The sequence below is a fragment of the Chaetodon auriga genome, chromosome 5, assembly GCF_051107435.1.
Source record: "Chaetodon auriga isolate fChaAug3 chromosome 5, fChaAug3.hap1, whole genome shotgun sequence".
Lineage (NCBI taxonomy): Eukaryota > Metazoa > Chordata > Actinopteri > Chaetodontiformes > Chaetodontidae > Chaetodon > Chaetodon auriga.
In genome coordinates this window covers 24088320-24111115 of record NC_135078.1, presented here as the reverse complement: position 1 = coordinate 24111115, position 22796 = coordinate 24088320, and the positions used below count along the sequence as shown (strand labels likewise).

The 22796-nt window shown below is 44.0% G+C and overlaps 1 protein-coding gene across 3 annotated transcripts in view; it reads right to left on the bottom strand.

Moving 5' to 3' along the window:
- The window catches only part of adgrv1 (adhesion G protein-coupled receptor V1), a 103563-nt gene that overhangs the window by 75693 nt on the left and 5074 nt on the right, over window positions 1-22796 (bottom strand). For all 3 annotated transcript variants that reach the window (XM_076730479.1, XM_076730480.1, XM_076730481.1), the window contains exons 2-21: window positions 16140-16327; window positions 15166-15315; window positions 12454-12549; window positions 10913-11017; window positions 10484-10597; window positions 9959-10189; window positions 9477-9814; window positions 9035-9305; window positions 7464-7790; window positions 6717-6893; window positions 6060-6283; window positions 4770-4896; window positions 4408-4593; window positions 4002-4182; window positions 3395-3558; window positions 3177-3300; window positions 2799-3059; window positions 1809-1935; window positions 1429-1652; window positions 447-1181 (exon numbers count right to left, since the gene is read on the bottom strand). In XM_076730479.1, coding sequence (XP_076586594.1) covers window positions 447-1181; window positions 1429-1652; window positions 1809-1935; window positions 2799-3059; window positions 3177-3300; window positions 3395-3558; window positions 4002-4182; window positions 4408-4593; window positions 4770-4896; window positions 6060-6283; window positions 6717-6893; window positions 7464-7790; window positions 9035-9305; window positions 9477-9814; window positions 9959-10189; window positions 10484-10597; window positions 10913-11017; window positions 12454-12549; window positions 15166-15315; window positions 16140-16325 — 4348 coding nt within the window. In that variant the 5' untranslated portion in view covers window positions 16326-16327. The remainder of the gene's footprint in view (window positions 1-446; window positions 1182-1428; window positions 1653-1808; window positions 1936-2798; window positions 3060-3176; window positions 3301-3394; window positions 3559-4001; window positions 4183-4407; window positions 4594-4769; window positions 4897-6059; window positions 6284-6716; window positions 6894-7463; window positions 7791-9034; window positions 9306-9476; window positions 9815-9958; window positions 10190-10483; window positions 10598-10912; window positions 11018-12453; window positions 12550-15165; window positions 15316-16139; window positions 16328-22796) is intronic.

Here is a 22796-nt window from a genome sequence, read left to right as displayed (position 1 = left end):
CTTGAAAGCCTCTCACACAAACTCACGCACAGACTCAATGACATCATCATTACAAGAACATTGTGCCTCTCTGCAACTGGCCATGGTGCTGAGACACTGACTGGCATTTTGTAAAATAAATGTAATGTACATGTAAAAACCGAATGAGACAATATACATTTAAGACTGCAAGAATTAAAAAGAGCAACTTGATCACAGCCTCCCATTCCAACTGAGTGCAAGTATCATCATTTTTCATCATTGAATGCATCACTATATCATTTGATATGGAGTTTTCAAAGCAGCATGAGACAATTAGCAGTAGTACAAAGACGCCAGATTTTGACAACATTTACTAAACACAGTATCGACAAACAGGAGGAGGAGACATAGTGATGACATAAGGCCAAACTGGGTTGACACTATGCTATGTTTGATAAGAATCTGTTCAAAAAAAAAAAACTCACCATCAGTGATGCCCTCTCCCTTGATGCTCCTCAGTCCTCCAGGAATAGGGCTCCCATCCAGGAAGAACTCAATGATCCCATCATCCACAGTAATGATGAGATGTAACCAGGCATTATTCTCTACAAATTTCTCAGCAGTGGCCCGGGCCACCTGCGGATTATTTGATCCGATCACCGTATAGTACAACATCACAGTGATATGAGACTCATTGGTGTGGACCTTCACTCCATAATACAAGGTCCCATTCCTGGTTCCTTTGCAGACTATGAAACCATCAGTGTCTGGTCTGGGCACCAGCCAAGCAGAGAAGGTGAAGTTGCCAACAGCAGCAGGCCCATCTTCTGGCGAGATGGTCCCATAAGCTCCTGGAAGCCCAGAGAAAAACCACGTGTCTGTGGCTGAGTGGTGTCGCCTGGCATGAGGCCTGAGCTCAACCCCGTCTGGGAAGGAGGCTAGAAGGAGCAGGTCATCCATCAGAGGAAGGCCCTCTGGGAAGCGGCCAGAAACAATCTCCCAGGCAACCCGCACATCACCAAAAGTGCCCTGCTGTCGGAGGATGGTAAAGGAAGTGACATCAGCCATATCATCCTCCGAGAGTACATCTTCAGCTACTTCCTGGTCCAGGTTGCTGTCAGCGATGGCAAAGACACCAAACGGGTCGTCGTTGAAAGGGATGAGAACCGAGGCATTCAGGAAAGTCTCGGCCAGTTGTCCGCCTTCCCCTGGGTAACCACCTTGAAGAAATGATGAGAAGACAAGAGCTTCAGGGTTTTCAAGACAAAATCAGAAATGAAATGAAAGTCATTTTTGGAATAGTCAGTACTGAGATTTTATAGCTGATGACTCAAGCCAAGCTTCATGCTAAGTTTTAACTCAGTGACAGTGATTGTTTGTCATGGAAGCTGCACTTTTCCCAAATGATCGTTTCACAATTTTACATTACATTATCTCTCAAATCTGTCACTCTTATCTTGAACTCACCTGAGATATTAACCAGCCTGAGGACGAAGAACTCATTGAACTCTGGAAGCTTATCTGAGATGGCCTCTAGGACAATAGGCTTGGCCTCTTCCCCTGTAGTAAAGGTGATGGATCCAGATGTGTTGGTAAACTCCTGGTCCTCCTCCAGAGGAGTCACTGAGTCATTTGCAAACAGCTGCCAGAAGACTGTGACATTGCCAAAATGGCCCCTTGCACGCTGGACACTAGGACAGACAAGAGAAGAGATTCAGTAAAATATTAGAGATGAAAACATCATATCCCCAAATATCTGTCAGCTTCAGAGTTTCGTCAATGCACAGAAGTTGAATTAATTTGAAATAATTCTTCAAAGCATGAAAAGCTTTGGGCCTGTTCCTTACTAAAAATGATTGGTCTTGCCCTCCTCGACAGGTTTCTCTTGGGCCTCCAGGGAGAAAATCCCATTGGCGTCATCGTTGGCCTCAATCACCACAGTCGCTGTGTCTGCTCCATACACAACAGCATCGCCTGTGCACACACGCATATTATCAGGTTTAGATCGGAATAATATATTGATGCTATGTCAGCGTTTCTGCAGAGATAGAGACTGACATGGATTGCACTGGCCTTATTATTATTACCATGCTAAATTTCATGCAATAGGGGGAGGCTGTCCTCATGAGACTGCAGTAACTTCTTGTAAGTAATACCTCAAGTGTCCAGACTATGAGTAACAAGCATGCACATCTGCTCAACAGGCAAGGTAAAAAATATCCAGGTCCCAGTATGAGTTTGATTGACTTCTAACATGAGGGTTATGGACTTTAAACACAACCACTACGAAAGACGATCCCCTGGCATAAACCAGAGGCTAACCCTTACTCGACTCTACTTCATGTCAATCAGTAAACAGAGAGAGGCCAGTGGAGTGGCCCGTCTTTGTGTCTTAGAAAGTCTGGAGACTGGTAATTAAGGTCCTGTTGGGGCCCACTGGTCTTTCATTCCCATCCCAAACACACAATGCTGGGATTAGGAGAGCTTTCAGTGTCACAACAGACAATGCTAAATATCCCGGCTACTCCTCGCTGTACATATACAACTGGCATTAAGACAAGCAGGGATAACCAGGAAGGCGTGATTGCCTGGTTCTTCTACTATAAATCACACTGAAAAATGAGAAAAGCAACTGATTTTCAGGTGTTTTAATCCTCAGAGGGTATGCACATGATATTGTTTTCATCATCTCAAGCATAAGAGATATGGGGAGCATCCACTATGTTACATAATATCACTATATTACATTCCTGACATTAACACTGAGTCACAGACAATATCTAATATAAAGTACACCCCTGTGCTAACCACATATTTAAAATGAAGCCCATACTCACCGGTAGCATTGTAGAGAACAATGTAAAAGGGCTCATCCGTCTCGGGTATGTTGTCGTCTTCCACCGCCACAGAGATGTTCTTCATCCATTCACCCACGTCAAACACCAGCAGCGTGTCATTACTCAGCATGGTGAGGTCACCTGGGGATGCCTCGCCGTACTCCACACGGTACATCACTGTGGCAACAAAGTCTGTCCGCCCTGCCCTCAGGACAGTGAAGTTGGCCACGGCCCCTTCCCGAAGCCGTACCACCACAGGTTCTGAGGAGAGACAGAGGGAGGAGAGAGGAGTGAGTGACTGTAGCTATAACATATCAACATATTATGACAGCCATTCAGAGGATCCTTCACAAACAATAGTCAGAGCAGCATCCTTACCAGAAAAGTAAATGGGGTCATCATTCTTATTAATGTGTAAATTGGCACTGAGTATGTTTCCGAGCCTTGCACCACCTGTAGCATTTAACAGAGTGATGGTGAAGTTCTCCATGTCCTCTGGGACCTTAAGTATATAAAAAAAAGAATTAAAATTCAAACAAAGAAATGTAACTGAAATTCGGCTTGCGTGCATTTTTGACTTTAGTTTATCATTTTACCTCATCAGGTACAGAGAGGAGCGTGAGGTTTTTGAGGTACTCCCCTTCCTCAAAGGTGATATTTCCCTGGAGGGGGCTGACGTCTCCGGACAGGGCCGGCTCCAAGACCCAGGACACTGACACCTCTCCAAAGTGACCCCTGTTCCTCACCACAGGGTACACCGCTGATGGAGAATCAGAATAGACAGAGATGATCTATCTTGACACCGAAACCTTCCTTAAAGTCATAAACTCCTTTGTGCAATCTTCTCTTAAAATTTTACTGGTTGATCATTATGGTCAAGAATCTGGCTCACAGTTGAACTTTTTCATCATATAGCTCTCTTGTATTGCATGTTGGTGTGCTAAGAGCAAACACTGGTGACACATACACGCTGAGATTCTTATGCATTATAAAAAAATGACATGGGCAACTCTGCTCATGTTTCTGTTAGCTTGCGCCTAAAAGTCGTTTTAAAATACAAACTCTTCTCATCGTTCAGCTCATCCCACATGCAGAAAAACATTCTGTGACTCACTCCAATTAGGTCCATTTTAAGTGTCAACGAGAAACCACTTGACACAGACAAGTATCACCATTATCTAGAGGACTGCTACTTCAAAGTACCCTGGTGCATCTCGTCCTCTTTGCTTTCATTGATGGCCACCGTCAGTCCTGACTGGATGAACTCAATAACACCAAAGGGGTCGTCGTTCTTCCGCACCGTGATGTTGACCTCCCGGTGGTCGCCTAAGCGACTGGGTGGAGTGCTGTGGCTACTTAGTACAACAGAGAATGTCTCGTCCACCTGTATGCATGCACACATGCATGCACGCACGCACACGCACACACACACACACACACACACACACACACAATTTTCATGTAGCACATACAGGTTTAAAGCACATTTTAGCCTACGGGAAGAGTTGTTTCACTTGCTTAAACAATCATTTACAACTATGATTTTTTGTGAATCAAATAGTTATTATATCAATTTCAATGGCCAACACTGAATTGATCATGTTCTTACCTCAGGCACCCCATCAGGCCTCGCCACCAGTGCCACCACCACCTCCCTCTCCCCTGGTTTAAACTCCAGGATGCCCGTGGCACCGTAGAATTCAGCGTTGCCTGAAGGCATGACAGCATATCGCACCAGCTGTTTCAGCAGCTGTCCCTGGGCTCTGACCACGTGCAGCTCCACAGCTTCCCCTTCCTAGGTTTGTTTATAGTTTTCAGGTGTCATGTAAGCAGAACCAGAGACAACAGACAAAATAACAATATGTTGAGTTAAATGTAACAATCATTCACACTGTTTGGAGCTGGTTAGATATTTTAGTTACACAAAGAGATAAAAATCTTCCAGCTTTAAGTTGCAGTTTGCAGACTTACACTGATGAGCCATGGGCCTCTGGAGGATGGTGAGAACTCAAAGACCCCCCCAGGATCATCATTCTCCACGATGACAATCTCTCTGCTGGTGAAACCAGCTTTCAGGATCTGATTCTCAACATTACTCCTGGGAAACACAAAATACACACATACACACATAAAGGGTATTAGATCATAGCAGCAAGTGACCCCTACTAAAATAAAGTAATTTGGCCTGCTTGAACTGCTCCAAAGTATACAAAGCATCAGATGAACATCACCTGAATTCTGCAGAAAACTGACATGGAGGTTTCTTGAACTTTCTCTTTTGATCACATGAGAAAACAGCTCAACTTTAATCTAAATTTTGTAATGCATTCCTTGCATTGTGTGATGCTAATTCATTACTGGTTCCACATGCCGAGGTCCTGCTGTTTAGACCACTTTTAATAACAATGTCAGTCAACGCCATGCCTGCGTCTTTATTGCTCCACGGGGGTGTATGTATGTGTGTGTATGTTGAGAAAACTGGAGCCAAGAAAGCATCACATGACGGGTAAATTAGAGACAAAGACATGACAGAATGAAGCACTCCAAACAAACAGTCACGGCCAAGGCGCTGCATGCATACAAACACTGAGCAATCTTTGAAAGGGTGCACAATCAACCCAAACACACAGAGAAGATTCTCTATTTACTCCCAACAACCACTCTCCTTTGGGTTCCCTTTTTTCACACCATCGCTGAATCCCGCCACACCACCCCAGCCCCCCTCATCCCCACGTCAACCAAAGACCCCAGAAATTCTGAAGTAGGCCCTTCTCTGAAAAACAAAGTCCTGATTCACACCACACAAAAGGCCCAGGTTCATTCCACTCTCCACTTACCCGAAGTACACTATAAAGCGTGCAGTCTCCACCCTGCAGGGGAGGAGTGGGAGGGAGAGAGAGCTGCTATTCTCATCAGAACATAGACTACCAGATGAAGCAACCCCCAAACCGCTACCACAAACAATCTCAAACACACACACACACACACACACACACACACACACACACACACACACACACACATATATACATGTATATCTTTAGAGAGCTAAAGGAGGGATGGGAAGAGATAACACCCACTCAGATTAAGTTAGTGCTAAAAGATTACACAATATCAACTTGATGCTCTAAACCCTGAAAGGTCATTGTGTTACATTTACGTTTATGGGCAGTATAGAAGGGTCTAATATCCCTTGATAATAATTAACCTAACAAACAACTATCATGAACTGCACCTTTCCCTGTAGATTAATGTCCCTACCTATCCAGAGTGAGCATCAAGGTCTCGTTGACTTCTGGGATATTGTCAGCCATGATGGTGAAGTTGATGGAAGCATCACTCTGCCCTGAGAGGAAGCCCACAGAGCCGTTTAGAGGCGCCAGGTCTTTAGCAGTTATATCCACACGATTGGCTCCGACAGGTTGAAGACTCCAGAAGACTACAGCCTGACCGTCTGTCCCATCGCGGCGCAGAGGGAGGCTTACCTGCAACACCAAACATCATCAGAATTGACCTCCCATACATACTGTGTGCTCATACAGAAAACACACTTTCTGAACACAGATTAGAGGCAAGGACAAGGGGAGCTTTTGTGACTGGCAGCATGGTAGCTATAAAGCCAGTGATTAGAGACTCCTGTTAGTTACAGAGGCAAAATGGAATAGGAATAGAACAGGAAAGCTTTATTCATCTTTTACAGTGGTGGCTAATTTAGCATTTACAGAGTAGATGAAAACTGATGAGCTCTGATGCAAATTGAAATCTTTTACAATTAATTAAATTTGACATTTACTTTCACATAATGTTAGATATAAATTGTTTTACATGAGACCAAACACTCAAAGTCAATACAGACAAGTACCACAGAACTGAGTGTATCCACGTGTAGTACTGCTGAAAACAGAGGTTATATCTTACTGTGCTGGTGTTGCTGTCCTCTGGTTCATAAACCACTACTGTGGTGTTACTTGTAAAGCCAATTTCCCCGTTAGCAATGTCAGGGGTGACAGTCAAGGTCAGGTTTAGAGGTCCCCCAAACCTTGGGCTGTTCGAAGGAATGGGAAGGTTCACGTCAACCAGCTCAAGTGAATTCAACTGGGGGAAACAGAAGAGCTCAGTTAATAGAAAGCTCAAACAGGGTAACAAGGAGATAGATGCTTAAAGAGGAAGTTTGGGGAAAAAAGCATGTCACTACATTAATTTATTCATGAAAGTTACAGCTCTTTCTCATGTCTGTTCTGTCACTTTTGAACATGAATGCCCCGTCAGTGCTCCATTCACTCCTTTTATGTTCGTGCATGTATGTGTTAAAGGGTTTGACGCAATTTTGGTTCTACAGAATGTGAAGGGGGCCTTCCTTGTACTTTTTGCTGGCTTTAAGAGCTGGGTGGTGTTGTTAATTTGGACAGTTGGGCAAATCCCACAGCAACATGCCAGATTTGAGTGCCAGTGTCAAACCATTCACACATGCAAATGAGGCACTTAAACTTTGGATGGTACTGATTTGGCCCGAAGTGCCAACACGAACAGAGAGAGCACATTTTTGGAGGTACAAGTAAAATGTCCCCTGAATTACAACCTAAAACATCATGAAAGTGGAAAAAAAAAAAAAAAAACATACACACACTCTGTCGCTTATGCGTATCTTGTTTCCAGCCGTGTTACCTGTATTAAGAAATGAGCTCCATTCTGCAGAAAGGCATCATTCCTGATTGGCAGTGTGACGTGTACCATCCGCTCACGGGAAAACACCACATTAACGGACCTGCTAACATTCAGAACCTGGTCTCGGGCCAGTGCTGGGTCTACTGGGCCTGCAGGAATGTAGAGAGCAGTGAGGGCCATAGACACATCACCCAGCGTACCACCATCTCGCAGGAAATTTAGCGACAGGAAACGGCCCTCGGGTTGACTCTGGATGCTTTGCTCTTTGGCCGGATCAAACCGAAAAAGCCCGAAGACGTCGTCACTGTCCTGGATGTAGAACACGATCTGGAGGAAGAGCAGAGAAAGAGCCAGACGAAGAGTATGAATAAAATGAGCAAATCAGCAAAAGAAAGCTGAAGTGGGCATTCATTACATTTTGACTAATGAGGGAATGATCAAAAACACATTCTCTGAATCTTGTAGGAAATACAAAACCTAACCTTGTAACTTTGCTCAAACAGTGCCTCACAGGTTCCTGTTAGTCTGTAAATTGCCCCCCAAAAGCTCAACCAAATCCAACTGTGCAGTGAGGAGGAAGCTGATTGATCATTGGGATGCATGTGGGTAATTGCAGACACCCAGATTTACCATTAATTACTTTGGAGAATTTTGTTTTGTATCCTGTTTTGTGTCGCTAACGCTGTATCTTGGGTAATAAGAAGAAGAAAAGAGAGGTGAAGAGCAGAGAGAGGGAGGAAAACAAGTGAGACTGAAAGTAGTAAAACAGAGCCCTGAGCTAACTTTAGAGAAGCATCCTCTTTAATTAACTCTGCTAAGACTGCTAGAGTAGTTTCATGAGTCTTTCAACTGAGGTTCATTCATTTCCCTGAAACCCGCACTTGTCTGATGCATTGCCTGGCATGCTCACAATAGCCAAATAACAGCTCAGTGTAACATGTGTGATATGTCATTTGCAACATTAATCACAATACACACTGATTAACTTGTCCAACAGCCTAATTCTTCAAGGAATTCCTTTTGAAGCGACGCTTTCTGCACAGATGGCAAACAGACCCTATAACCTCACAACCTCAGGCGGCGCTCTGGTGTGTGTTTGAATGTGACCAAAGCAGAGTTTGTCTGCATTTTATCTTACGCCTTCAATATAAACAAGAGTTAGATCTGCCCACTGCTTTCACACATGGCCAAGAGGCTTGGACAAAGATGGAAGCTATAAAAAACCTGTCACCATTTCACCCACACGTTCTAAAAAAAAAAAACAACACACAGACACCACACACAGAGTGTGCCTGCTGTTTCCGCTTTGTTTTGATTCAGCCACATTAAGGGAACACCCACGGAGCGAAGTGACACACCAAGGGGTCGACATTTGCAAAACGTGCCAAGTTTGCCACTGTACCTTACAGTACCTCACACATGCATAACACATGCATAACATCTGGAGGATATGCTCCCTAACAAGTGCAGCCTTCAGTCTCTCTTCTATTATAAAACCCCTTGTAGAAACACAGAGTCGCTGTAAACAGATAAATAAAAACTGTCCCATCAAAGATCTCGTCTGAACTGACCTCCATGGGTTCGTCAACCTCTGCATTTCCGGTTACAGTATCGGGCAGCAGCTTGAGAAGAAAAGCTTCTGCTTCTTCGGGTAGATCATCCGCCACAATGTTTATTGGAATCACAGCCGTCACCTGACCGGCGGCAAATCTCACTGTTCCCGCCGCAGGCATCAAATCATCCGACACAGGGGAGGGGTCACTGGAGTTCCTACTGATGGACCAGTTAGCAGATACGGCACCATAACTGCCTCCATTTCTTACAATAATGATGCCTTCAAATCTACGGGAATAGAGAAGTAAACAAAGGATGGTTTAAGGCACAACAATCTGATGTTTTCGCTTGCACTTAAATTTAGACTGAGCACATGAAAGCTGTTAAAGATGTTACAGAAACCATTCAAAGAATAAAGAACATATGCCATCCCAGTCTCATGACTATTCAGTTATCCACCTCTGTGTCAGGTCTTCATTGATGGTGATTGGCTGAATGACCGCACTGCTGCTGATTGACAGCACACCGTGAGGCTTATCATTGGGCTCGATGGTCACTAGCACAGCATTGGGTGATACTAGCACAGCATCTCCCCTGATGGTCTCCTCCAGCAAGACCAGATGGAAGGATTCTGCGATTTCTGGGACGTCGTCATCACTGATCTTGAACAGCAGGCTGGTCTTGTAGACAAACGGGGGGAATGTAACTGTTCTGACTGGCTGCAGGTCGAGGAAATCCACAGCTGGTGTGGCGCTGCCCAGTCCTTCACCACTCACCACCATGTAATCTACAGAGACCTAAAGACAGTATAGTCCAGATGGTTTATACAAAATTGCACTATATACTGTATATACTGTGCGCATATAATTAAAGTGGATGTGGTATATTCTTTAATGGTCAAAGGTCTAGGTAAACAAAGAACTGGATTGATAGAAAGGAACCTCAGTCTCAACGGAGCCAATGAGCGGCCCATCCTCAGTCAACCGACCACGGGTCACATTGAGGGCAATGACTCCAGCGGACTCCGGTACTGCCATGATCGAGTGGGAGAACCGCAGTGGGCTGTCATTACGGCGGATTCTCAGCTGGACGCTGCTGGCGTTGGGCCTGAGGAGGGCTCCACCTGCCACACCCGTCAGCCTGACTGAAAACACCTCATCATCCTCTGGGATCTGACAAAGAGAAGGAAACACGTCGACATTGGGTTGTATATGTTATGCAGCTATTTCAAAACACTATGTAACTTGTAAAAACATGTTTGCTCCTTTCAAACGTTGAAAAATTGACCTTTAAAAATGGCGAACACATTGGATAGCCTTGTGCCAAAATGCATTTTCCAAATATATCGTCCCTCCAACTTTTGTCAACCAAGAATCAAACTAACAATGTCTAAAAAAGATGATGGAGGGACGGGTGGAAGGACAGATTAGTGTCAGTTAGCTTTAAATGAGGAGTTTATTCAATACCTGGTCATCCTGGATGAGGACACTGAAGTACACGACAGCCTGTCCAACAGGAATGGTGATGTTCCCTCTGTCTGGACTGAGGTCCTCAATGGCAGGGTTAGGACCTTCAGAGATCTGAACAGGAGGAGTCACAGCGATGGAGTGTCTATTATCATGAATACGCTGCATATAAATAATGGACTATTTCCAACCATGGAATTGCGTACATGTAGTCAAATAATTGCATGTTCGTTGTTTGTAAGGTTTGTAATGTAATTTGAGACGAAGTTCTCCAAACTTGAGTTTGTTTAGCCAGTGGGATAAACTTGGAAAAACATCTTGAACACCATTTGTCAGAGTATAACAACAACACTGTCAGTTCTTCTTAAATACTACAAAGCAGAGTGTCTCAGGTTTGTTGGTTTTATGTACAGTGCATGACCCTCTCACCTCAAAGTTGACGGTCACAGTCCCATAAGTTCCCTTTTCTCTAATTAAGGTGAAAGGCACAAAATGATTCCTTCCTCTTGGCTCATCGACTACAATCTCTTCAGTCTGGCATGAAAAGAAATAGAGCCCCAGTCAGGTTAATTCAGTCCTTTTCAACATTTTCTTACTCACAATCATAATAAATGAATTTAATAAACCAAGAAAAGTGTCATGTTTGAAAAATTACAATAAGAAACTAACACGAGTTCAAATGGGCGGTGAGGAGGGAGTAAAAGAGAGCTGAATATCTCTTTACAGATGATTCAAGGACATAAAGAAAGTGACTTGTATTGAAAGAGACAAGAGATGCAAAGGCAAGTGATCAGAGCGAGTATAAAGTGGTGCAAGCTGCACAAAACCGAATAGTGTATTCTGTTTCAGTAAATAAATCTGATGCAGCATTAAAAACTATATTCCGTGATAACAAGGAGTAATAATCACATTCGGTCTCAGTGCATTTGGAAGTCCTTATTGTGGTTTTGAGATTTGGAAATTAAATCCCCTTCTGTTTGTCTACATAACTCAAGTTCAATTTGCCATAACCAAAGAAATTCAGGAGAATGCAAACAAAGAAGAAAATACAACAAAGAAATGCTAGACAGGAATTAATTCAGTACTCTAACATAAGCACGTCTCCCAAGGCCAGGAGGCCTTTATTGATTCTAAGCAAGCCAGATCATTATCCAGCATTTGAGACCATCTGGGGGTGGTAGGGCAAACAGCTCCCAATATACCACAGCTACCATGGAAACACTATAAACTCCCACTGATAAGTGAATCCAGGGAGTGTTGTGGTTTTAATTGCCCCTGGAAACCCACAACCACTAGATGGTCACTTTTCCCACGACCACAATACTGGCATGATTGAACCCCTCTCTGCCATAGTGGGTCCAAATTACTCCACCCCAACCCTTTACCTTCTACTACTCACAAACATCAGGGGGCTCAGTTCTTAGAAGAATAGTGACATACGTAAGTGCATGCCCAGCTAAGTTTTACAATCCTGGTGGCCACAGGCTCGAATCTGATGCAGCGACTGACATTTTGACAGTAGGATGAATTTATTATCAACCTGTGTAGTTGAGGCTGGTTTTAGTAATGGACAATCAATTCAGCATCTGTTACACACTTTAAAGGAAGCTGCCAGTTTCCTAAAGGGTGAAGTCCAGACAGCTTTGGTTGTCCTGAGAAAAAACTGTTTAAATTTAAAGAAAAACTGCAAAGACTTGGTTTCCTGAAGCCTCCTATGCTCATTTTCCAAACTATCGGAACTTGGCTTCGATAGTGGCCGATCGCTGGTAGCTAACCCTCCAGCAAGTGTTCAGCGAGTTTGGAATGCTATACGGCAAGCAGAGAAGTTGCCTTTCAGGAGAAAATGGAGACAAGCTCTGTCTCCTCCATTGTAATATAACAGCTCAAGAAAATCAAAATCAAACGTGATGAAGAATGGTGAACTGATGTAGACCGAATGAAGATGCATGTGGATCACAGGGGTTTCTTACTGAGTTGAAGGCAATTATTCCAAAGGCATTGTCATTGGACAGGATGGTGATGGTTGCCTTGTTTGGTGTTCCCAGTGTCACGCCATTAGAGGAGCTCTGGAAAGCAGGGAGAATTGAAATGGTCAGATAAAACCCGGCCAGATATACAGCACATTTATACCTTAACACATGTTAACCTCCCCCGACACCGGTGCTCGTGTGAAAAACCAGAACGCCTGCCTTATCCACTGTCTTCACTTCAATTCTGTGCTCGCACTGAGAGACCCTGGTGAGAGGGTACAAAGACAGGAAGTACTGGTCTCAGCCCAGTTGATTTGACAGGTTATCTCACAGCGGGGCTCCTCTTCAGGATTTGTGCTGTGCTCTGTGATCTGGCACTAAGACCTGACAAACGTAAAGTCTCGGTGTACTTAAAATCACATGGTGACTTCACGAGGTTTACACAGTGTGTTTTTAACTTGACAAAAAGAACCATAACCTATGATCTGCGCAAGAAGGGTTTTCCTTTTTCTGAAACCTATTAAAGAGAAGACCACAGCCTTTCCAAGGTTTCCATTAGGGAGCTTACCAATGTTTTCACAAGCATCTCATGGACCAACTTTGCTCAGAACCACCTTGTTTGAACTCAAGTGCACAGGCTTCCACCAAAACTTCCAAAATCCCTTACAACATACAAACATCTGGACACAGGCTAATTAGCATACGTGCAGGCACTCTGGAAAATGACTAGGAGACTTTGAGTCTTGACATGATGATAAACAGAAACAATTTTCTCCCCCAAACAATTTTGAAATGTTTTCCATTTTTCTCAGCCAAACACAGTCCAATTGAAAGTCGGGAGCAAAACCACTGTGTGTGCGTGTGTTAAGGTGAGAGCAAGCAAAGGAGAAAATGAAAAACAAGAAAGTGCTAAGGCCTCTTGCATTCATCCCTCTATTCAAACAAGGCTTTTCCCAGCTGTAACAGAGCTTTCTTTCCGCTGCTGAGCTCTTGTAGCGGTCAACTCAGACACAGAATCCACATGCTTTCACAAAGCCAAGCCACTGGCCGAGCCAGGAAGCTGCTCGCACACATACACACCACTCTCATGTGCCCAACTACATAAACGTACTAAAATATACAGTTATTCATGCACACACATTGGCTACGTCAAAGCCAGCTTTGTTACACACATGTAGTACCACATAAGCCCTGCCTCCCCTCCACTGTGAGCTTCTCCCTTCTGTTCCCACACAGGGCTGGAAGGCTGCACCTGCTCTGGCCCACAACAATTCTACACTATTTCTATATAACAAGTCTTGTTCTGTCGTACTTCAAACAAAGTCTGATATTTTCAACTGAATATCTTCAATTGAAACTGATGTTACAGATTTAACTGTCAGAAATGATGAATGTACCCTGATCAACTCGCTATTTCCTCTTGTGCTTGATCTATGACACCCCTTTGTAGTACACATTTATCCTCGGGACAGCCCTTCAGTAAGCCGATAGGATAGCATTTGGCCAATGCTTTGTCTCCGCTGTAGTGTAAACAGGAGGGCTAAGTGGGCCTCATCTGGTCTTTCACTCTAGTAGCAGGCTAAATATGGGCTTGCGCTACTGGATTTTAACCAGATGTCACAAAAATGCAGCATCAAATTGAAAATGTTGTGAAGAAAGTTACTCTTGCTGACAGCTGTTCAGCATTGTTGCTGTTTAGCAAATGTACATAGCTGACAACCAGTGATTCACAATGACCTTTGCCTTAGGTCTTTTAGCGAGGGATAAGACAGGGGGACAGCAAGACCAGGCCCCCCGAGCTCATCAATCAAACCTGACAGCTAAAGGCTACATGAAACCATGGAGATAGTCTCTAGGTGTAAGGCATCCACGGCTGCGATGGTAATTCCTTTGACGAGGATTTACAATGTATACACATTAAAAATTATTTTCAAACTAAAGGTCTGTGGCTATCTTACACAAGACTACGCACAGTGGCAAAAGCACAACAACGTGCTCCAGAAGGAATAAATGCAACCAAATCCATCTGTTTTTTTTTTCTTTCAGTAACTGGAATTGAATAAAGTTTTCACTTCTGGTGATATGATGGCTTTGGTATTGTCAACAAAAGAGTCTAAAAATGCATGAAAAGATTTTAATGTACTTGTTTGTGAACCCATTCATTCATTGCAAAAGACTGACCTTTCATGTGCATTAACGTGTCACTTGCAATGGTGAACACACAACATATACAGAGATGAAATCCACGGAACGGACATGCCCATCAAAGTCAATGTGGACAGTGAAAGAGAGAATCACTTTAATCTACTGTGTGGTGAGTCTCTGGCTGTCAAAGTTAGTTTCTTTTCACAAAGGTGTCTTTTAGTGGGGAACCTCAGAGACACACACAACATTTGGCCCCACCCAGGCCAGCCCTGACAAAGTCCTATAGAGCAGAGACATCAAAGACCCTGCAGCTCACAGCCTCCCAGGCTTACTGTGGCTGCCGCCTCCACTCTCTATTGCTTAGTGGCTGGGTTTAAGACGGTCTGGGGAATTAGAACAGTGGGACTTTGTGGAGAGGAAGCTTGGGAGTGAGGGAGGAAGAGGAGAAGGAGTCATCAACAGTCCAGAAACAGACATTTGGTACAAAAATGCGACATACTGAAAACTGCAAAGGAAAAGTTGGCACATACGCACACATGAACTTACAGACAAACAATGGGCATTTACCTGTAGGGTAAGGTTGAAGGTAAATGTCTCATCGGCTTCAGGCAAGTCATCATCTTTCACAGCGATGAAGATGGTCTTACTGGACTCAGTGGACAGCAGAAAGGCTGCAGCATTAATGGCTTCAAAGTCCCCGGTGTCGACCCCCTCCAGCTGGATGAAACACGCAAACATAAAACTGTGACGCTCAGCATTTAACTGAAGTTAGCTTCCTGCTTCTATGCCTGTTTTCTGTTCGTTTGAGATACTTCCTACATTTATTTGAAAGTGTGAAATGAAGACAAACAGGAAAGGCCCAAGAGAGATGGAGACAACATGGCACAATAGCTCAAAGATGGCTGTAAACTCAGGATGCTGCAGGTACATGATTTGTGCCTTCGAGAACTGAGCCGATAGGATGCTCCGGGCTTGATGTTTTTGCCTGTTTCAGCACTTTCCATGAGCAGATCTTTTGCTCCTTTCTCTTTCCTTCCTCTCCACTGACGCCTTTATCTGCTTGATCTTTCAAGTTTCACTGTGCTTCTGTCTATGCCTATTAGTTTCCGGGAAAGAAAGTCTGATATTACACAGTATTTTGTTGACTAATAAGGGAGCCCAGGTATAACAATTCAGGTAAGAAGAAATATGGTAAAGATATCAAGAAGCATAGGAAACCCCCCAACCACACTCCACTGAGTGGCCAGCTCGCCTTACCAGACACCAACTGTGAGCAGCTGACACTAGCCCCCATGTGGAGAACATAAAGCCAAAACACATTCAGTGACTTCCAAGACAGTTTCTACAGACACACTGTGTCTGCACACTGGCCACCGTCTGCCATAAATAAAAAAGTCCCAGATTCTCCTCACTGGACATAAACATGGCAGCTCAGCAACATGGCAAGGTGACGAGATAAAGACAGAATAGGTGATTTGACAGGTTGACGAGTAGTAGGAAATGCAATGAGTCATCAGCGCTGAGCTTGTCCTGTGTCTTACCAGAACCAAAGCAGTCACATTGACCGGGTCTCCCACTCTCTCCACAACCAGCCGGACCACAGCTGTGCTGCTCTCGTTGACAACAAAGTCAGTCTGGCCCAAGAACCGCAGCGTGGCTGACTCAGACGAAGTGCCAGGGATGGACAGAGCCAGAATCAACCCAGCTAGCAGGAGGACAGGGAGCATTCCTACGAAAAGGGAAAACATGTGAAGGAAATTTAAAAAAAAGTTGGAGGAAAGCTACATAGACATAATACATATACTGAAATAAAACAGAGGCCAATATGGGTAAGTTCTGAGGAGTTTTATAAATGAAGACAGCTACAGAAAGTTCATTTTTAGCTCATTCAGTGCATACATAAATACAGTGCAGATTCAGTGTTCAGATCTGTTCTAATACTCAATAACGCTGCATAAATTCAAGCCAAAAATGAATATGATCATCTACTCATAATCACTCAGACAAGCAACTCACTTTGCAGAAAAACTCACATCAGATCAAAATCTTAGAGACCTCTGTGAACAGTACTGAGAGTAAAGATGTAGGATGGAGAGAACTCAGAGTAAAACAAGAGAGATGAGGACAGCAGGGAAGCTTCCCTGCCAAGAAATCACAGACAAAAATTAAGACTTATCAGAAACATTGTCTGTGATGAGTAAAATATCCACTTCATGCATGGTGGGCATGTCACCATATCATTAATTCTAATAAAGCTGATGTTAAAATTAAAAAAATACACAACCAGTTTACATTGAAACGGATCTACAGGCAGTACTGAGTGGCCAGATGTTCAACAAGCCTTCTGAAAATGTGCAGCCAGGCTGACTGGCAGGCTTGCTGGTCATTGTGGTCTGAATGATTCATAACATTATTCCATAATTTCAACGGCCGTTGTCCTCATGTTGTCATAACTGTTATGGCAGTTGTTGTTGAGTTTATTCTTCTGGACCACATGGATTTAATGACATGCCAGAATAAATGTGATCACTCAAGGTACTTTCAGTAATTCAGCATGAAGCCTCAATTCTGCGCTGCCAACACTCTCTTCTCTCTCTAATTATCTTTTCTGCTCTCCTTCCTCCTCAAATCATCCTCATCTCATCTGTCCTCTGCTTTCCCTCTCCTCTCCTCTTCCTCTGTCCTCTCCTGCTCAGCTCTCTCACCCAGAATAATCCTTAAGATGGATGGAGCCACTCAGACAGTTGTCATGGTTAACACAACAAAACAACACAGCATGACAAGCGGGGTGGAGCCAGCTTACAGCTGAAATGCGGCGACTCTGTCCTGCCTTTCCCCTCCCTGCTGCCTTTTACCCATCCCATTCATAATCTGCACCACACAGCCTTGCCAACAGCATGAACACGTGAGGTCTTTTAAAAAAATATTTGCTCTTAATTACAAGGTTGAAAAAGAACATCAGCAGCTACGGTGGATGAAGTCATGCTGTTTGGTTCGTTTTTCATAAGCAGAAATCGTTTAGGAAAGTTGGACATTGAAAATATCCCATTTTTCATATGTTCCATTGCTGTTATATCAATCTGAGTTATTCTCAGTATTGGCCGGTGTTTAAATAGTAACCATCCATCAATCAGCTTGTCAGCTCAGAGAGGAGAACAAGACACTGTATCAGCATTAGAAGTTGTTGGTTGACAGATACAGTCAGAATCAATTGATGCAGATGTCATGAGTGTGTGTATGTGACAGGGAGAGACAGCATATGCACGAGTGTGAGAGTTTGTATGATAGAGTTCATGTCAAGGGGCGTGTGTGTGTGTGAGTGCGTGTGCGTGTGTGTGCATGGGTCACACACATGCCAGCAGTGGAGAGATTGCTGGGAAATCCATCAAAAAAGGATTTAGAGCTCTTGGGTAGCGGGGCTGGACAGTGGGGAACAGAGGGTGAGGCTAAGGGGGATGAGAGGTGAGTGTGTTGCTGGACAAAGGAGGGCCAGGGCTGAATAAATCCTGTTATCCACCCCTCTCTCCGTCCTGGGGTTGAGAACTTCCTGCACCACTGACCGAGAGCTTGAATTAAAAGCTATAAACCTTCTCTCTTGCACCATGTCACTGGGACTGCCTCACACGGTATAAGTCTACACTAGTCTAAGCTACACTGTCATCAGCAATGGTGCACCTGAGGGTGTAATTTCAAAGCATGTGGACACCTGCTACTGTATATCTACTTGCCTGTCAAATTGATTTGCTGTATATTGCACGGTAACGGCACCAAATGTCCGTTTTGTTCATAACAAAACATCGTCACATCATTACAATCTTACCATATAGAAGAGAACATTTTCAGGGGATCTCAGTCTCTACATTTCATGTCTGCTTTCTGTTTTCAGAACAAGAAGTCTGACTTCCCACAAACTGTTTCTTCAGAAAATCTTTGTGCCTCAAAACCTCACTTCCAAATGATTGCCTAACATTGCTTAGACCACAATCTTTAAGATGGATGGTAGCAAGCATCCAACCCTCTAACCTCCTAACCCCTTACTCCAAAACAGGGGGGTGGTCTCTTTTACATCCACTGACCCTGATGCGGCACTTCCTTCAAAGTCCCTAATACAAAGCAGATGCTATGTAGATGGTGCAGGTTTTATAAGCGGCATGGCAGTTTTTGTGCTGGCATCATGCATTGTGCCAACCCTGACCCCGGGGGCTACAGGGGGACCAAGGATCTGTCTGTCACAGCAATAGGCGGCATGGAGTGCCTGGCGCAGACCTCTGACATTGATAAGGCTGGGAGTCAGAGTCCATGTAGAGAGGTGTACAGAGACACAGTTGCATGCATGCGAGCGCACGCGCACACACACACGTTTGCATACATGGATGCATTTGCAAGAGCTGGCACAGTCAGCATATGCATCCAAAATGCACGGTCTCAATGCTCAGACAGACAGCTGGGTGACAGGCCAGAACACTGGAGAGCTCTGAAATGCATGAAAACACACTGTCCATCACAAATATCCTGGGCCAGAGAAACACAAAATTATGGCTGGGACCAGGACTCTGGGACCTGGCGCTCCAACAAGCCACAGACAACACCACAACTAAAGAGACTTCACGTTCTGAACATCCAAAATTGCTTTTATTGACTTATTCTGTGAGTCTGACCTCAGTCAGCTGACTTTTCTTTTATATTGCATTACTTTATTTCCTGGAACACACACAGTGTCCAATAAATATGTATTACCCACTAAATATAGTACTGGCTAAATATGTGTTGCACATCACTGTAGTCATCCACAACAGAACAACAATCCATTTTTACTTGTTGTGTACTCTTTAATACGTCATCAGGCTCAGACAAAAATGAACCTTTGGCCTGGAACAATCCTGAATCATTCTTCACAAACAAATGCCCAAAGCTGTCGTTTAAATCGGATTATTATCTGGTTAAGCCTTGACCTTGAACCTGCTTTCACCATAACCATTTTTGTCCAGTGCATAATACTTCCAGCTAACTTCTTTCTTCTTTTCAATATGCAGAGTGATTTAGAATTATGGTCCTCTTACACAAGAAGGCTTTGCGCTTGCCAGGAAAGTTTCTTAGCGCTGGGCATTGAGCTACAACATGAGTGTCAGTAAGTCCACTCGTTCCACCAGCTAAGCTCAGATCAAAGCTAAAAGGAACAATGCATAGGCGCCGCACACATACACACATGCAAATGCACACACAAACCCACATATACTATATTTAGAGTATCCCTTCAGCATCCACTTTCAATTAGTCACTCCTCTTCTGATCTCTGTCACACATCTTATCGCTTCCTTCTGTCTTGGAGACATACCCCTTTTCCTGTGTCTCTGTGATGGATCACTCAACACCAGAGAGCATTCTCTGCAGGCTCAAACGTGATAAGCGCCATGGCCAGTCACAGTGATAGTATCAGTGCTGGTCAGTGGTGGTTTGACCCCGTCACCTGTCAGCCCTTCTTAAAGCAGCCTACCGGTGTAAAACTATTACATCAGATCCTTTGCAGACACACCAGACACGCACACACTCACTCACTGATCTATTGGATATCCCTGTCAGAGGTGCTGAGGAGGTGTCTGGTTGCAGGGCTGCTCCTGGGGTCAGGGCTCAGTGTTGATGCCTCTAGGGTTTCTCCTGACAGTGGCCTATGTGTCGTAATCTCTAGCATCAATTATTCACTGTGAGCCTGAGACTTCACAGTCAGAGGATGGTAGTAAGCGTGACAGTGCAGGATTCACGGAATGGAATATGCCATGTGCCGTCTGTGGTTGGTCAGCTGACTGTCGACATCACAGTTTGACAGTGAGTGACCTGAATTTCTCCTTGCAAGCTAAAAAATCTTCTTTGTCACAAGAATCACAGAATTTGTCATCCTTTTTGCCACTTCAGCTCACCAGGAGCTTCTCGAGGTAAAGTACCAGCCTCTGTACAGTACAATCATTGTCAAGGACTTTGCCTTTCCCCTAGTTATTTAACTGAGAATACTCGGTATTGGAAGCTTTAAAGGAGGAAAGCAATACTCTTACTTCCTTTCTGGTAGAGGGTGTGTGGGATAACAGTCTGTCGAGTTTTAATCAAGGGCTTTCCCATGAGGCATCCCTGCCCTGAGGCTTCCCTGGTCCTGAGACGCCCTTGGTGAGGAGCTTGTGGTTATATCCGGCAGTTGGTCACATGCACACACACTCACACACACACACACACACACAGAAAGGGATCTCCAGTTGTCTGACAGTGGGAGGCCTGCAGTGGGATCTCATTCATCAATCTTACAGCTCTGGTCGGTGATCTGGAGTCAGTCTGGCCACAAAAAGAAACTGCTCTGTCATTAACATCAACTAATATAACAGTGTTCCTGGAACACTTGTGCGTCTCCTCAGGACAAATTCACATGAAAAACCAACAACACAAACAGACACTATGGCTGATACTGACAGGGATAAACAGATAAGCAAACAGCAACACACACACACACACACACACACACACACACACACACACACACACACACACACACACACAGATGATGTGGTAGACAGAAAGGCACACAGAAAGAGCTGATAATAGGCCTTCATGTATATCAATCTGCATTTATATATAATGTAAGGGGTGACGTCTGATGAAAACATGTGAAAGGTCTGCACGCTGCAGCTCCCTTAAGTGCAGTATAATTGTACATCCACCAAGGGGGATATGAGCAGTTGGAAAATGGAAGTGCCTTGTGGTTGTATGGCCAGGTTATTATTCAAGGGTCAGACTAAACATGAAAAACTCCTTATTAAAATGCATTGAAAAAAAATTGTTTGTTAAAGGTCTCCACACCTTAAACTCAAAATGAAATCGAAAAAATGAAATCGTATTATTTAATGCCTATAAACAAAAGTTTCTCATTTCTCATTTCACAGGCTGCTGTATTAGTTCACTTTTATAAGTCTCAGGCTATGTGTTTGGCTCAAACCCACGGTGCCTTCTCTGCTCTGTTTATTGGATTGTTTTCTGTTTGAGCTGCGCTCCACGCTAAGCAATGCCACCAGCCCAATGTGTGTCGGGTCCTACCTCAGAAACCACCCACCGTCCGTTCTCAGCCCGGCACAGCCGCGGCTGCCATACCCGGTCAACTCACAAGCCCATAATTGCACTTCACATGTAGTTTCTCCCCCTGGTATTTTTAGATCAGTCAATGTTCTCGCCATACAGGGAAGTTGGGGAGAAGAAATTAAGAAACTTAATAAGCGAGTAGAGCTAAAACATAGATCATTAAATCTGACAAAACTCTGTGTTACTCACTGGTCTTATTTTGGAGAGCTCTACCCAAAAACAGAATTCTATTTATTTTGAGGAGAAAAACAGAAAACCTACCATTAGTCCAACAAGAAGGGGGGGAGAGATTTTTGGGGAATGGGGATGGCAGTCTGCTGAACTGTGGCCAAATTATGCCATTCCACATAACGGGGACAAGAAAACACTTGAATGAATACCTCTCTAAAGAACAAAAATGCATGAGGTCAGCCTTCCAGCCATTGTCAGACAATACTTTTCAACCAGGCATTTCTCCTTCAGGGGCAAGAGGCTGCCAATCAAGTGTGCATTTTACTGTGAAAAAAGAAACAGAGAGGGAGAGTTTTCCTGAGGTATTGTCCACACAGCCGTGGTCGACTGCTCTTAAGTTGAGCCAATAGCATCTCTCGTCTCTAACTAAAAACAAGACTTTTTTCTTCTTCTTTGAAAACAGTGGGAAGGAAGGGATATAGAAAGTGGAAAGTGCTTCCAATTGAGTAGGAACCAGTGCGTGAGCAATTTAGAGCATTTTCCAGTTTGAGCATTGGCTGACTGATTAGCCTGTATGACACACAGTGATGGAGGCAGACAGAAAAGCACTTTCAGGGGATTAAACAAGGTTGTGCTCTCCACAGTCTCGCAGACCAAAGGGCCAAATTAGAAAGGGTATTACTTCATTGCATGTAACCGGTTGGGCCTGGATGAAATGCTAATTGCATTTCAAAAGAGTTCCCAAAACAGAGAGGCAACCAAGAACGGGGGTGTATTTTCATTGGAGAAGAAGCGGGACTTTACGATTCACTGACCAGCACACAATTTTAAGGAGCAGGCTTTTGTTCGCTCATGCTCCTTTTTGTGTTTCATGTGCATTTCTAAAATTGCCACAGTTCTCCATTCTTTTG